Below are 15,478 nucleotides of genomic sequence, written 5' to 3' on the forward strand. Positions count from 1 at the left end.
AAGAGACACTGTGTGTCATAGAACTACTTAACAGATCACTGAGTGAAGCATTATCATGGTGCAGTAGTAGAAGACATCTAATGGATGCAGAACGGTGTCATGGCACTGCTGTAATGGGTTATTCCATCTAAAGTGTATGGACTATCAAGTATCAGACTATCAGAGGAAGCTGGACTCCCTGTTTCACTGCATCTGTCTGTGCACTCATGCAGGAGTAGACAGAACACTGGAAGTCTCCACAGGGCGGCCCTACTGGGTACCAGACGGAATACCATGCCAGTCAGAGCAGTCTGTCCCGCCAAGCACCAGATGGCACACGTGAGGAAGCAGATGCAAAGGGAAGCCGGACCCTTAGACTGGGCCTGCACGCACACACACACAAATACACACACACACACAGTGGTTGTTACGTAGGTTATGCCTACAAACTCTACACGTTTGTGATTGCAGTTAACACTAATCATGCACAAGTTAGAAAACTGTTTCATGCATTTAGTACTTGAACTGAAGAAGATGTTGTTGGCACAGAAATGTGTTTTTTAACACAGGAAGTTGTGCTCTTAACTTACATGTCTGTATTCCACTGGTTGAAGGAAGTGTTGAAGGAAACCCCAGCTGGCTGCATTCTGGGTGTCATCACACACCCACCCAAACCACACAGCATTGAACCACATAGTCCTGGATGGTGCCTGCGACTGTGAAGTCTTCAAGGAACTCGGGCCTGCAGTGAAACATCTTTACGGTTCACTTTTGTGCAACAAAGTGTGCATTAAGATCTACATGGAGTTATAAAAAGTACGTGCTGACCTGTGTCTCATGTACCAGAATTGTTGCGCAGCCAAACCCTGTGGCTACACTGAGATGTGAGTCTGTGCTGGAGAGACGACAAGAAGTCACTGCTGCAGCGCCCATCCTGCCAGGTGATCAGCTGACTGGTGTCTCCGGCTGTGAAGAAGTCTCTTTTGGACCAATCACAACCTGCGAGGTTTAAACATAACAAAATAAGTCTATCTTGACTCCCAGTTTCATATATTTTCTGCACAAACCTACTTTCATATCAGGTTTTCAATGCAACCAGCAGAGGGCAACACAGTTAGACATAGGATCTTCCTCATCAGGACGGCTATCTTTAGCTGGCACTGGCAAGAGGTTGTACACCTGAACAAGTCAGCAGTTCATCACAGGGTGACACAGAAACAAACAACCATTCACACTCTCATTCACCCCTACGGGTAATGTAGGGTCACTATTAACCTGCATGTCCTGCCCTCAGCTTCCTCCCCATAGTCCAAAGAGATGCAGGTTAATTGGTGACTCTAAAATGGCCCATAAGTGTGAATGTGGGTTTTCTCCAGTACTACTACTACTAACAATAATAATAATAATAATAATAATAATAATAATAAATAATATAATAGAGAGAAGCAGGAGCATCATATCTGGAAGTGGATCACTATAATATTAAAGAGTCGTACAGACTGTGGATATGTAGGGGCCACCAATTAGCCTTAGGGCCCTTATATGAAGACCTCTCTGTCAGGGCTCTGAACTGGAGCCCCTCTTTATTTAAATGTATGCTGAGCACATATTGGGGCTGGAATCACAAGTTTTTGCACGATCACATGTAGAGGGTCAACGCCATTACAATAACAAAAGAAATCCGTTCTTTCTGCACGACTACTCACTGCATCACATCCGTTGTTACATAATTGTTGGTGTTGTGAAAGGACAGCATGGATGGATGCATGCAAACAGGTGTAGTAGTAGTCTTACGCCCTTTTGCTTTCCAGAATAAAACTCCGTGCATCTGTCCGGACAGCCGATGCTGCTGACATGCTTCAGTTTGTCCGCAGGCAGCAGGCTGATGCACCGGTTCAGAGTGTCTATGATCCGGCCGGTGTGTGCTCCTTAGCCTGCGTGGCATTGGAAAGGTAACCCAGGTTACACACGGGACAAAACCATTAGTGTAAGCACGTGAACAACACACTCACCTTTATCCCGCTGTCATCGAGATATCGACGAAGTTGGCAATGCGTGACCCCGAACCACCGCTTTGGAGCCAGTTTCTATAAAACGGCTTTTAACGAGTGGTTCCGACGTCTACACCGAGGATATAAGCGGACATTACGGCTGGAGACTCGGTGAACTTTGCCTCTCAGCTGACGCCCATCCTCATGACAGAGCACATGCTGCTACAGGAAAGTAGGAAAGGAAACTTTTTAGCTGCATGTAAACGAACTAACTTCTGTAAGGGCTTTAAAGCATAAAACACAAATACATAAACTTATTTATTAATATAGGCCCGTGTGTGGAAACAGAAATACATAAATAAAAACAACATAGTACGTAACCTAACGTAACATAACGGTAATTGTCTAATTTCCTACTCTTTGTGTTACTGAACGCCACCACACCGGCGGCTCCTTCTGGCTATAACGCCTAGTGATGGGAAGTCGGTTCTTTTTAGGGAGTCAGTCATTTGACTCAGCTTACAAGAAGAGTCGGCTTCATTTTACCACTTATACCTCACCCAACTTAACACCGTCTTGACTTATGATTCGATGTGTACACATTATCACTTTAAATCACTCAATACATTCTTTGTACTGAAATATCCCAAAGTAAAAATTGAACCGGCTCTTTGAACGGCTCGTTCGCGACTGACAGATCACTAATAATTCACGCCGTTCCCTCCCGTGATGCACTGCGTGGAGGGCATGGCCGACTCTTGTCCAGGAGTGTCACCCAGATGAGAATGAATGTGCCTTTTTTGTGACATATCAGCTGACATTCCTTTAAAAAAAACACAATCCAACATCCAAGTCTGTGAAGCGCTTCGTGTAGCCGAGCTGTGAGGAGCCAACGAGTCCCTGCGAGTGTTTCCGGTGAGAGTCATCCGTCGCTAAGTAGCCAGGGGAGCTAGGCTAACGATGCTAGGCTGCGGGCTGGTAACTCCGATTTGTGACGAGAATGATCAAATAAACAAAGTTTAATGTGCAGTCAGGCTACCAGCATCACATGTTTTATTTTTTTAAGGCTCTACTGACTTACTCTAGTCCGTTCATGTGTCTAATTGTGTCACCAGAGCTTTAATATAGGTGTTAGCTGACTTAGCATCGGGGGGTTTTAAACGAGTCCAGATCTGATTTCTGTTTATTCTGTTTATTATATAACGAATCATTACCGACTTAAATCTGTGAACAGCCGCTTTGTAGGTAGCAACTTGATGGCATCGCTTATCGAAATCAGAAATGCTTTATTTAAATACTTTATATATTTTTTCAAAAGACCGTAAGTAGATAGATATACTTTATTTATCCCAAGCTGGGAAATTTAGTGCAGCAGCCAGCATTATACCAGTGACAAGTGACAAAAAAGAATAAAAATATACTATAAAGCAAAATATACATAATAAAAATCAAAAGCATGTAAATACGTAAAATAAAATTATTGTACAGAGGTATATACAGCAAGTTGGCAGTGTTGATATGTACAAGTAGGGAGAAATGTGAGTGACTGTAGATTGTAGATTATGACCAGCTGTTGTTATACAATGTATAAGCCTGTGGCAGGAAAGATTTCCTGTATCTGTCCCTTCGACAGCGGAGCTGTAGCAGCCTGTGGGAGAAGCTGCTCCGCTGTCTGTCCACTGTGTGGTGGTAACAGGACATACAGGAGAAAAAATAAACAAAACAAAAAGGCTGCCAGACAGTTCACAAGATAGCTATTCTGTCCAGACAAAGTTGTCGCAGTATCAGTATCTCCAGAGCAAGGTCAGATTACATGGACATGTCATTTGTAACGTGCTACATAGTTATATAGCCAGATAAGTCAGAGTCCCTGTGGTTGTCAGGTGATGTGACACTGTGCCAAGAAAGGTCCTTTTCCAACTGTATAATGGACAGCATTTTTTTCAGCCAGTGTGCAAAACAAGGTGGACTTGCAGGTCAGGAGAATAAGTTTCTTAGGCACCACCATTCCTATCCGCCAAGCCGTCTGCACGTTGCACATTACAGAGCATGTCAGAAATACTTTATTAATCCCCGCAGGGAAATTGTGTTTGTTACAGCAGCTCCCAAACCGGTAAGTGAGATAGTAAGTAACTTAACATAACATCCCAAGAAAAAAACTTTACCACTATCGGCTATAAGATATACAATTTAACACTATATACACAGGGTACAAATAACAGTTCAGTAAAACCAATAACAGTAAACTATACGATATATAAGTCTAAAACCTTTTCTAAAATAATTTAGTGTTTGAGAGACTGTACAGAGAATAGACACCGAAGTGAATAAGCTTTAATTAATACGCCAGATAAAGGTTCAAAGTTAATACCAATATTATAAACAAATGTAGTCATTATGCAGCATAGTGGCCCCTGTTCAGCTTTGTCATTGTATTATTATTGATACAGTAATGTGCAAGCAGCCGGTCATGATTTACCATTGGGATGTTCGGTTATTGTCCACTTATTATCTATTTATCACTCTATCTAGAGATCATATCTATTATCTAGTAGTAGTAGTAGTAGTAGTAGAATAAAATGAAGGGTATTTGTCTGAATCTGTCCTGAAACAGCAGCACCTACCTGTGATAGCTGACTAGTTGTCATCAGCAGTTTATAAGTATTAAGTGTCGGAGTATAAATGTCTGGTTTTTCCTCATCTTGGTTAATGTATAACAAATGCATTGCGTTAAATCTGTAAGGACAGTTAGAAATGAACTGTTCTAATGTATTAACTTCATGGCATTTCTTACTTGTAGCTTGAATAAACACTAATACTCAAAATAGTCTCACTTTAAGGTACAGTGTGTAAGATTTAGGAGAATTTGTTGGGTAAATATGGATTATACTAGTCGTAAGGATATTTTCACTTGTGCGCATGTACCTTTTAGAAAGAGCAGGTCTTTCATGGAGTCTGCCAGGTTTCTAAAGTAGTCCAGAATAGACAGACCAAACACAAACTCTAGATATACCCTTACGTGTTTTCATAGGTTATATAAAATAATTATCTCATAGGTTTTGTACATAAAATCCTTAACTGCAAAGCAACTATAGCTCTGACATTAATGTAGTGGATGAAGAAGTTCAATATTTGCATCTGTGTTGTACAAAGTAGAATCAAATTGTATTTTGTATGTATAACTGTCTGAATTCGTACTCAAACAGCAGAACCTACCTGTGACCTGTACCTGCCGACCAGAGCCAAGATGGCAGGAGTTGTAGCCAAGCGTGAGGGACCACAGTTCATCAGTGAAGTAGCTGTGAGGGGCAACGCCGCCGTACTGGACTACTGCCGCACCTCCGTATCAGCCCTGTCCGGAGCAACAGCCGGCATCCTGGGCCTGACTGGACTGTATGGCTTTATTTTTTATTTCCTGTCTGCGTTCCTTCTCTCCCTGTTGCTCATTCTCAAGGCCGGACGGCGGTGGAACAAATGCTTTAAATCAAGACGGCTGCTCTTCACCGGGGGCCTCGTCGGAGGTCTTTTCACTTACGTCTTGTTCTGGACTTTCCTCTACGGGATGGTGCATGTGTACTAAAATGATCTGCCACAAATAACCCTGAATTTAACCCTTTCTAATGCTACGTAAATCAATAATATTGTCTGTCCTGCTGTTTGTAGATACGCCCTTAGTGAAAGAATTTTTGAATTTTTCCATTTTAAACTGTTAATCAAAAGGAGGATGTGTCAATTATAGTACACAAAATAAAATGTCATCTTCTCCTTCCTGTTCCACACTTAACAGTGACTATGAACTTATTTAATCTGTAACTCTTCCTCTTTGCTCAGACCAGGATAAAAGCAGTTATGATAATGTAGGCTGTAGTGTAACATAGATCAAAACAGACACACCACTTGTACACACTTGCCATTACATTTTATGTACAATACTGTGTTTAAACACCTCTGATACCTGATTGAAATAAATACCTCTGTACAACTAGTTTGTATATATTATTAATCAGTTTGTCTGTCAGGCAGTGACATTTGTTGACATGAAATCAACACGACAAGTTACATTTGACCATTCAACAAATGGAAACATGCACTGAAGCATCTTGCACCATTCATTAACACTCAGCAGTAGACTCACAGTGGGACGTCACAGCTTCACAAATACATTCTGTCGTGTATAAGATTGTGTTGTAGCCATCGCACGGCCAACTTAACATACAGCAGTGTGTTAACAGTACGCTCAAATGGCTGTCACAACAAGGGGACACGAAGCACTCAACCTAAATACAGTTAAGACCGTTCACACGTTTTCAATCGCTTCCAAGTACAGAACCCATGCTTACAAAATAATTTCTCATGACTTTACATTTAATTTAAATGTTTTCTTTGCTGATCGACTTAGCAGAAATGATTTCTTTAATAGTGTACAATGTTTATTTTACCTTTACTTGAGGTACATACAGTCTTAATGTATCTGTCATGTCTAGTAGTGTTTTTGCTGTGATATTCCATGAAATCACAAAAAAATTACTCAAATTGCTTAATTAGACTGATCAACAACCCAAAAAAGCAAATCGATTATACGACATGAAACAGACAGTATTAATTCTGTCAATTTGTAAATCAGCATTTGGCAAACATTTAGTAAATCTCTTAGATGAATAATTTAATATCACTCTGCTATCTGCATCAGCATTACCACAGTACTTTTGTGTATCTATTCATGGACCTGTTGTAATCTCCCACATCCCACCTCTGGATTCTAAACTAGCCACCGTTAAAAACCACCTTATCATGTATTTTTATATCAGCATCCGGCCTCGTTTGCACAGTGCGGATTATTAACATTTCTCTGGACCAACATATCTTCAGTCAGGGCAAGCATCACTCAGGCTAGTGGCATGCCAGCAGTTGTGCCAATAAGTGAGAAGTAGACATCAGTCCAACTTTTAGTTCCACCTCTTGCGACATAACTGAGCCCACTGCGGGTGATTTGTCTTGCTCTGCCTGCGTATTTAATTAAGTGAAGAGAAAGTGATGTGATGCTTTGGCTCTCCGCCGCCTTGGGTAGAGAGGACGGCAGAGTACCGTTGTCCCGTGTTGCGTGGAATGGTGGGACCCCGCTGGCCCTCTGCAGTGGGAGAAGATTCCAGAGCAGGTTCAGCTTCTTCTGGTTTCTTGGAGGAGTTGGCGGCCCCTTTGTCTGCACCTGGTTTCCTGGATCTCTTTTCCCTGTGTCCCGTCTTCCCATCCTTCAGTTTGGTCCGGTCTTTCCTGAGAGATGTGCCAATATCAAGATCAAGGTTTTGGAAAACTGATTGACAAAAATTGATGGATTTAAAAAGATCTGTCATGACAGCTCGTGTAACAGTCATACTTAAAGTTGATGATTTCAAACTTCTTCTCTCTGTAGTAGGAGCTCGTGTTCATCAAGTACAGTAGTATCATATCACATGCAAAGGCTCCCTGGAAGAAAGAAAATTATGAGGAATATCACACCAATCATTCACTGACATATCAACATAATATTGTAGTAAATTACTCACCACACCCAGCAGAGCAACACCCGAACCAATGGCAATTATGGTGGGAACAATATTGAATTTCCCAGCCTGCAAAACAATACAAGCACTTAAAGCACGTCTATTACCAGAATCCTGTATTTCTTTTCAAAATAACCGCTCATATCAGTGCTGTACCTGGCCATTGATCATTATATCAAAGCGAATCCCATACACTTTATACAAAGTGCGATAGGTCTCCCCGTTCTGATCCTTGTAATACCTCGTATATCTATAACAGAAAAATCAGATGAGGTGTTAAAGACAAATATAAAACAGAATGAAGGCAGGACACTGACAGATGGACTCCCTAAGAGGACGCACCTGAAGTTGTATCCTGATGTGACAGAGTTGTTTAAGTTCATGTCCAAGCGGGTGAAGCTGTAGTGTGGATTACACTGTGAAGAGTCCTTATCCAGGTCGCAGTTCCACTCGATGAGAATACCGACAGACCCACCCTGAAGGACAAAAACAAACAGTTTGCTTATATTTCTAAACTTGTTCACGTCTTGTTACCCATCATCATATTCAGGCCTTGCACACCCACACACATGTTTTATATGTTTTCTAGCTGATGAAGGCGGGTGGAGCTTTGCTGGGAAATGCTTGGCTAACTTGTATGATCTAATAACAGTAGGCTATGTTCACATCAGGCAGGCACACTGACAAACAGACAGGCTGAGAAGAATTTGAATAGTCAAAATAGGAGAAGCAGGGGTTATTAACTATGACTTTTCTGTTTAAATGTTACAGCACCAGGAAACTGAAATCGCTGCACTGACCATCATCAATTTCATTATTTACACTTGTGTTTTTCCTACTGTGACATGTCAAAAGTCCTCAGTGAAAAGAGCCAAAGCCAAAGACAACAAAAGTAAGGTGTGAAAAGGTTGTCTGTAATCACGTGAAATCCCACACCCATGTCATGTGAAATCTAACCTTCTCCATAACCTTCTGTTGAGTTACATCTATCTACATCTATCTATCAACTGGAAGCATGGAGAGGGGAAAAAATGTCACCTGCAGAACCAGTTTGTCTTCCTCTATTTCCCACAACAGTTTTTCCACCCTCATAATCTCAAGAGATATACCATCATAGAGTGACACTTCAGTTCTGATTCTCATCAACACAGCTGCCACATGTCCTTGTCAGTAATAGGTATGATGAATTGTTTTTTGAGTTCAAGCACAGTACAAGTGTGCTTCCCTGCAGTCATTACAGCAGTCACAAACAGCTAAAACAGATTTTTACATTATTACCTTCTGTGCCATCTCCTGGAAGTCATGTCCAGTCCAGCTGACCAGATCCCCGAGGCGGAAGATGGGGCAGTACAGATGTTCCTCTCTGTCGAAGGAGCATCTTTTCAGGTAGTTTTCATCAGAGGTTTCAAAGACGTTGGATCTAAGAGGTGGATACAGCAGATGCGAAACAGATGCCACAGCTTTATTTTCACTTTGAACATCATGTATTGTTGAATTTCAATCAATGAAGTTAAAAGATGAAGTGCTAGATAGATGGAAACAGACTTGGAGACATCTGATCTGCCAAGTAAAAGTGACAGAATTCTGTCAGCTTCTCATATTGGACCGATCATCTGGGGTAGACTCCTCTCTTATACAAAGTAGGAAGAAGCTGTTACAATATGTAAATGATCTAAACTTGTGTGACCCTTGGAGGAGATTAAACTCAGATAAACTAGAATTCTCCTGTTATTCTCCCCATCATACTCGCATACTACTGTCAGACCACTCGCTTACTTCACTTGTATATAGAGCCCAGGGGGTAATTAAATCACTCCTAGATGGAGATTTCATCCCAGATGGCTTTCTGATTTGAATTTTCTGCAATTTTTAGAGGCACAAATTGAGACGTTCTTTAATACAAATATGGATAGGACCTCTGCTAATGTCAGATGGGAGGCCTTTAAGGCGTACATTAGAGGTCTTTTTTGGATGTCTCAACAAAAACAAAACAAGAATTAACGTTACTTAAAGGCCAATATGAGGAATTGTCCACATCGAAAGCAGAAAATAGAAAATAAAATAAAGAAAGAAATTGGATGCAGACAGGGCAATTACTGCAATTCAAACTCAGAGTGGAGCAATATCAACGGACCCTCAGGAAATGAATGATACTTTTTCCATCTACTATAAAATATTATATACATCTGAATCCTCAGAAAGCTTGGAAACACAATGTAATGTATGCTGATGACACCCTTTTACTTCTAACATATCTAAATAACTCAATTCTTAATTGACACATTTGGAAAATTTTCAGGCTTTAAAGTAAATGAAACAAAATCCTCTTATCATGTTTCTGAACAAGCAGGAGTGAATAAATCCAGTGATAAACCACCCTTTCAATAATGCAGCAAACAGATTTAAATATCTTGGTATCACCATTACCCCAACCATCAAAGATTTAGTATCCTGTGACTATGATACTATAATTTCCTCAGTACTTTAACTATTTATTTTTCCTTGGGGGTGCGGGGAGTGGATTCCTTTATAGTTTGACTGTTAGATGCTTTGTTAAATGTATTAAAACGTAATTTTGTAAACTCAATAAATACATGTCTATAAAAAAAACACTGCTTAACCACTGTAACCTCTTGCAGTGCCTTTGACGAGCTCTTAACTCTTAATATAATTATTTCTGACTGAACTGTGAGCTTCGATATGCAGAATTTATCCTGATGCACAGCACTTCATTTCCAACCTTGTTTAAATTTTGAGTGAAATGTCTTCGACTTCGCTCCAGAGTTTTCCTCCACACACCAACAGCAGTATCTACAATATGTGTATGTCAATCAACAAACAGCACTACACCCTCTGACTCCAGTGTAACTGGATGTGTCCCATACTGTAAGACGTGTAGTGTTGCCTGCCATTCCAAGCAACACCCATTAAGACGGATTTGTGTTACCAGCTAATTCCCACTGAGCATAAACGAAGCAAGCTTAGTGAGGAAACATTGAAGAGATGGCTGTGTAATTAGAACAAGATCCTGACTGATGAATTATCCATTATATATGGCTTGTGGCATCTCCTTGGTTTCCTTGCAGGTCTTTAAACAGACAACAGCAGAGAAAGGCAGCAGCTCCCTGGGCTAGCCCCCGTCTGATCTGACACCTGTCCAGGGCAAGGCCTGCTGTCAAGGACGTCTCAGATGACTGTTTCACTGTCTCACTGGGTGCAATGCACAGGCGGGTATAAATAGAAATCTTTCTGCACCCTAAAGTTATTTCAAGCAGCCATTGGAACACGTATATATCCCTCAGCTCACTCTGTGACCTATGTCATGATGCCTTAAAACCATAGGCCCAGCAGCAATCAGCCCCACTGACGGCGACAGCCACTTACTTGGAGAATTCAAACTTTGGAAACCTGATGAAATTCTTGATGTAGATGGTGAAGTTTTCCGCTTCACTCAGTAAAGCCTCTCTGGAAATGAAAGAGACATAAAAAAAAGAAGCGATGCTGACAGGCTGCGTTAGTAATAAATAGAACCTGTGAAATATCTCGGCCCCTATGAGGGATCAGAGTGAGAGTGTCAAGAGTTGTAGCACTAAATGGCAAATTTCCAAAGTTCTGCAAAAGAGTAAGGTCGTCTCACGTGGGTCTCTTGCTGTATTCCACAGGACACCAGGCGTGAATCTCACAGGTCCCTGTGCTGTTCATACACAAGCCAGTCTTGATACCTAATGGAGAGAAATGTTGGAGTAATTTTGTTTTCAGGCACATTCCTCTTTTTATTCCTATTTATACATATCAGGTGAATTGTGGTTTAATTTTCACCGTGACATGTTTGAAAGAGATTGATCAATAATAAAGTTTTGAGAAGATACACTTTATCTATCAAGAATAAATCACATTGTCACAGAGGTAAAAATATTTTATTCCAACTTTATGGGCAACAGTGTATTTATATAGTATGTCCATCTATCTATTTATACAGTAATACTTTAATATAGTTGTCACAACCGTGTACAGTATATAGAGGATTTAAACCTGTTTTCCATATTCTATTTTAGTATCTGTTACACACTCTTAATTACTGAGCTGACCGGTTCCTCCTGTCCATCACACTTCATTGTATTGTCGACCCTCTGTTAATGTTGATAAATAAACCTGAAACTTGAAACTTGAAAAACTAGTTTTATTGTAACCCCCCTCTGCAACTGTAAGGTTGTTTTGCTTATATTAGAGTTGTAAGGCTGGTTGTTTGTTGTGTTACTGTTCACATTGTGTGTTTATAGTGTTAAACTTTATATCAGTGTTAAAGTGCACGTGTTTATAGTGTTAAACTTTATATCAGTGTTAAAGTGCACATCATGAATGTTAATACTTCATAACTTAGCATTCCCATATGTTATATTATACTGCAGTTTACTACTTATTTGCATTCTGCTAATCAGCAGTTCACTATAATGATAATACGACTGAATTGAATTTGCATTTCAGAAATAATTGCATTGTATATGCTACATATACAGAATAGGGGAAATCATGCCTCTCTTAGGTTTTTCATTTTTAGTATTTCGTTTCATTTTATTCTTGGTATCATGTTTTTTTGTTATGATTAGACTGTAACACCCAATGGTTTCACACACTCCCTTCTCTCATCAGATGTGCTGTTGAGATAGCCAAAGCTATTCAGTTTCTTGTGTGTTTGTATGTAGTGCTGCTATCTTGCCTCATTTAAATATGCAAATCTTATTTACATTTGTAATATTTGCAATGTTGTAGAACTTGTTTTGTCCTTTTGCATGGTCCCATGCAAAGGGAGTTGGGAGGCCTTATCTTGTTCTTAAAATTTTTTACTTTACAGGTGGTCTTGTGGACTTTTAGATGTGGAACCTACAGTGAGCATGGGCATGTAGGGGCTTATATTTTCGTGCGCTGTATTCAGAGCTGTTATGTTATAAAACCAATAAAGACAATGATAATACATTTGGTAATGGGTGTACTGTTAAAACAAAAAATGATAAATGAGTCATTTAAACAGTATGTAGCGCAGTGTAGTTGCTGATTGCAACCACATTGCCTCACCCTCTCCTTCTTGGCATGAAGATCTCATTAAATGAGAAAGATCTAGTGCCCGTGTTAAATTTGTCCATGTGTCCAAGGTTCATTCTAGAAAAACATATTGAATGATCCTCACCATGGCCAGCTATTACAGTCTCCCCCTCCACGCAGTCATCATCACTTTGACACCGTCCATTTGGCACCTTATAACTCTGTCAGATCAATCAAACCATTGCAGATATTAGCGTGAAAGAAAACATAACAAATAATGAGATTCCTCTTCTTCTATATACTCACCTCAGCACAGAATCCAAGCCTCTGATTGGGGGTTTCTATATAATTTGTTACTATGAAGAACACCTGCTCGCCCTACAAAATAAAATTAGATCCAGACAGTGTGATTGAGAAGCAAAAGGTTAAACAGATTACACTCCTGAGGAGTTCAATATTGTTAAATCTGTTGAGACAGACGCTGAGGCTAATGATATCCACTAAAACAGACACCCAATAGCCTCATAATCTCTCTTGACAGGAGAGCGTAAGTGGGGAATGTTCTGACATCTTAGATAGATAGATAGATAGATAGATAGATAGATAGATAGATAGACAGACTCACATTCGGTGGTATGACGTAGTCCTCGGCGCTCCACAGGTGAAGCCCTGTTTCGGAGCTGTTGGTCAGTGTGACCCCTTTAAGCTTGGTGATGACTGAGGTCTGGATGGCCTCTTCTCTCTCCTGGTAACCTTTCTTCACCACAAACACCCACCTGAGACATTCAAATATCAGAGTATGATATTTGTGACCAATGCGGTCCGAGTTGACAGCACACACATTATAACTTGTCATTAAGCGTGTTCGCCAACATGTGGCAGATGAAGGGAGTTATGTTAATGTGTAAATATATCCTACACTACATCATAGAATATTTTATGCATCTCCACTGGGTCTGTATTGAACTATCTTCAGCATCTGAGGATGATACATGCTTCCACTTGGCCATAACAGCCAACATAGCTACGCTTGATGACACACAGATATATAGTACCTCCACCCTGAGATCTGGTGACATGAGAAGCCTAGCTGCTGTTTTAGACTTGTCTTATTGATCTGACACAAAATTCCCTTCAACTTAACAACTCAAACTCTTCAGAAATCATATCAGCTCCATTCAGAATGGCCATGGTCCCTTTTCAGCAAAGGTTCTCCAGTCTTGTTTCCTTCACGTCTGCAGAATAAACTCTATCCTCTCACACTTTGACCTGGAAAAAGTCATTCATACACTCACTTTCTCTAACTCCCTCCTGTCTGGCATTCACTATCTTGCCTCCAGCTAGTCCAGAATCCAGACCCTGGGTTTCTTACTGATTTCGACAGACAGTAGTCCTGGCACCTCAAGGCAGATCTTGGTCTAACTCCAGTTTACATAGCAGAGAAAAAAAGAGGTGTATGTATGTTTTTATTCTTTTATTGTTGTCTTGTTAATTCATATGTTTATCTAATTGCTTTTGTCTTGTATTTTTTTATATGGTCATGTTTTTTGTGTGTTTTTTTAATGGCTTTTTTTGTGTTCTTGAATCATAATATGGCATAATATATTAGCTGCCATGCAAACTAATGCCATCAGTGTACGAATGTGTGTGAATGGTTGAATGAGATACGTAGTGTAAAAGCGCTTTGAGTGTTCGGAAGACTAGAAAGGAGCTATATAAGTACAGTCCATTTACCACTTACCATTTAATATTTGTCTTGCCTTTGTTTGACCTGAGTTTTTTCGTCTCTGTTGTCTTTCCGGCTGGCTATCCTGTTTGTGCTCCTCTGTCAAACTTTGTTTTTAAAGGTGCTATATAAATAAAGTTATTATGATTATTAAATAAAATGCACAATAAAATAGTCAGTGCATATGAACGTGAGGACCCTCCTTAAGCCACAGTGCACGCCTTGGAGCCAAATATGATTTTATAAGCACTCTGCAGCCATTAAACATGTCATCTTACAGATCGAAATAACTTCTACAAACAGTTGTAAAGGTCAAACCAGATACTATTAACCCTCACTGTGCTGTCCCAGTCACCTGCTCAGCTTTCATGATTTCTCTTACATACATCAGAGTGACATCACACAGTGAGGGTGGCCAGGACAGCAGAACCTCCTGCCTCTACAGCAATGTGACACATTAATGAACATTAATTCACACATACACACACACACACACACACACACACACACACACACACACACACACACACACACACACACACAATAAAAAAAAACAACCCACAAACAAGCAAACAAAGTCTGTGTCGCTGCCACTTTAACAAACTCTTTGACAAGTTCAACTATTTTTAACTTTGTGAATCACTTTCTAAAAGGTTCGTGTGGATTTGCTGCAACTCACCCGATTATGTATCCCAGCACGGCGAGCTGATACAGTCTGAATAATATTCCGATTTTCCTGTTTTCGGCGATGACATATTTCTCCGTCTTGTAGTTGAGGAGAGAAAAGAAGAAGCCCCCCCAGCCTGCCATTCCTCCTCCTGCACGGTGAACCCGAGTGAGACAGCAGCTCGCAGGCTCCCAGCTGATATATACTGTTTACAACTGCTTCACTTGTCATGCAGCGGGCAAACCCATTGAGAGAGGGGCTGCAAACCACCGACACCGTCTGTTCTGACTGACAGCTGCTGGAGGACACCTTCATTTTGGGTTTGCTTTGATAGCAAATTTGTGTATGTGGGAGCCTCAAAGTATGAAAGTGTACTCCGGTGAGTGTGTGTGTAAATTCACATTGATTTATAGTGAGCCTGTATATATAGATATATATTATAATAAAAAACAATAACAACAACAAAAAGTAAATTAAAATAAGAAAAAGAAAAAGAAAATATAGGAATAAAAATAAAATAACATACATAATCTAC

At 40.2% G+C, this 15,478-nt stretch overlaps 2 protein-coding genes across 5 annotated transcripts in view; one reads left to right on the forward strand and one right to left on the reverse strand.

Moving 5' to 3' along the window:
- Positions 1 to 5,955, forward strand: part of emc6 (ER membrane protein complex subunit 6) — a 7,302-nt gene extending 1,347 nt beyond the window's left edge. The window contains exons 1-2 of one of the 4 annotated variants that reach the window (XM_010736521.3): positions 2,719 to 2,885; positions 5,177 to 5,955. In XM_010736521.3, the coding sequence (XP_010734823.1) occupies positions 5,218 to 5,550 (333 nt within the window). In that variant the 5' untranslated portion in view covers positions 2,719 to 2,885; positions 5,177 to 5,217 and the 3' untranslated portion in view covers positions 5,551 to 5,955. Of the gene's footprint in view, positions 1 to 2,718; positions 2,886 to 5,176 lie in introns of those variants that run through there. The other 3 variants (XM_010736522.3, XM_027273627.1, XM_027273628.1) reach the window with 3 other exon arrangements.
- Positions 5,873 to 15,303, reverse strand: p2rx5 (purinergic receptor P2X, ligand-gated ion channel, 5). Its single transcript, XM_027273626.1, has 12 exons — positions 14,956 to 15,303; positions 13,176 to 13,326; positions 12,857 to 12,928; positions 12,696 to 12,771; positions 11,148 to 11,232; positions 10,895 to 10,975; positions 8,789 to 8,930; positions 7,853 to 7,986; positions 7,667 to 7,760; positions 7,514 to 7,579; positions 7,345 to 7,433; positions 5,873 to 7,241 (listed from the first exon to the last, which is right to left on the reverse strand). The coding sequence occupies exons 1-12, from the start codon at positions 15,084 to 15,086 to the stop codon at positions 6,983 to 6,985; spliced, it is 1,380 nt and encodes a 459-aa protein (XP_027129427.1). The 5' UTR covers positions 15,087 to 15,303; the 3' UTR covers positions 5,873 to 6,982.
- Positions 15,304 to 15,478: the final 175 nt, after the last annotated feature.

This window comes from Larimichthys crocea, chromosome XXII (genome assembly GCF_000972845.2).
Source record: "Larimichthys crocea isolate SSNF chromosome XXII, L_crocea_2.0, whole genome shotgun sequence".
In the NCBI taxonomy this organism is placed as follows: domain Eukaryota; kingdom Metazoa; phylum Chordata; class Actinopteri; family Sciaenidae; genus Larimichthys; species Larimichthys crocea.

Bases quoted from the DNA above. Each gene is read 5' to 3' on its own strand.
- p2rx5 (XM_027273626.1), bottom strand. From the start codon at position 15,086: ATGGCAGGCTGGGGGGGCTTCTTCTTTTCTCTCCTCAACTACAAGACG. The intron at 13,327-14,955 runs GTGAGTTGCAGC...TGAATGTCTCAG, and splicing joins GTGCTGGGATACATAATCGG to GTGGGTGTTTGTGGTGAAGA. The intron at 7,242-7,344 runs GTATGACTGTTA...CACATCTCTCAG, and splicing joins TTTGAAATCATCAACTTTAA to GAAAGACCGGACCAAACTGA.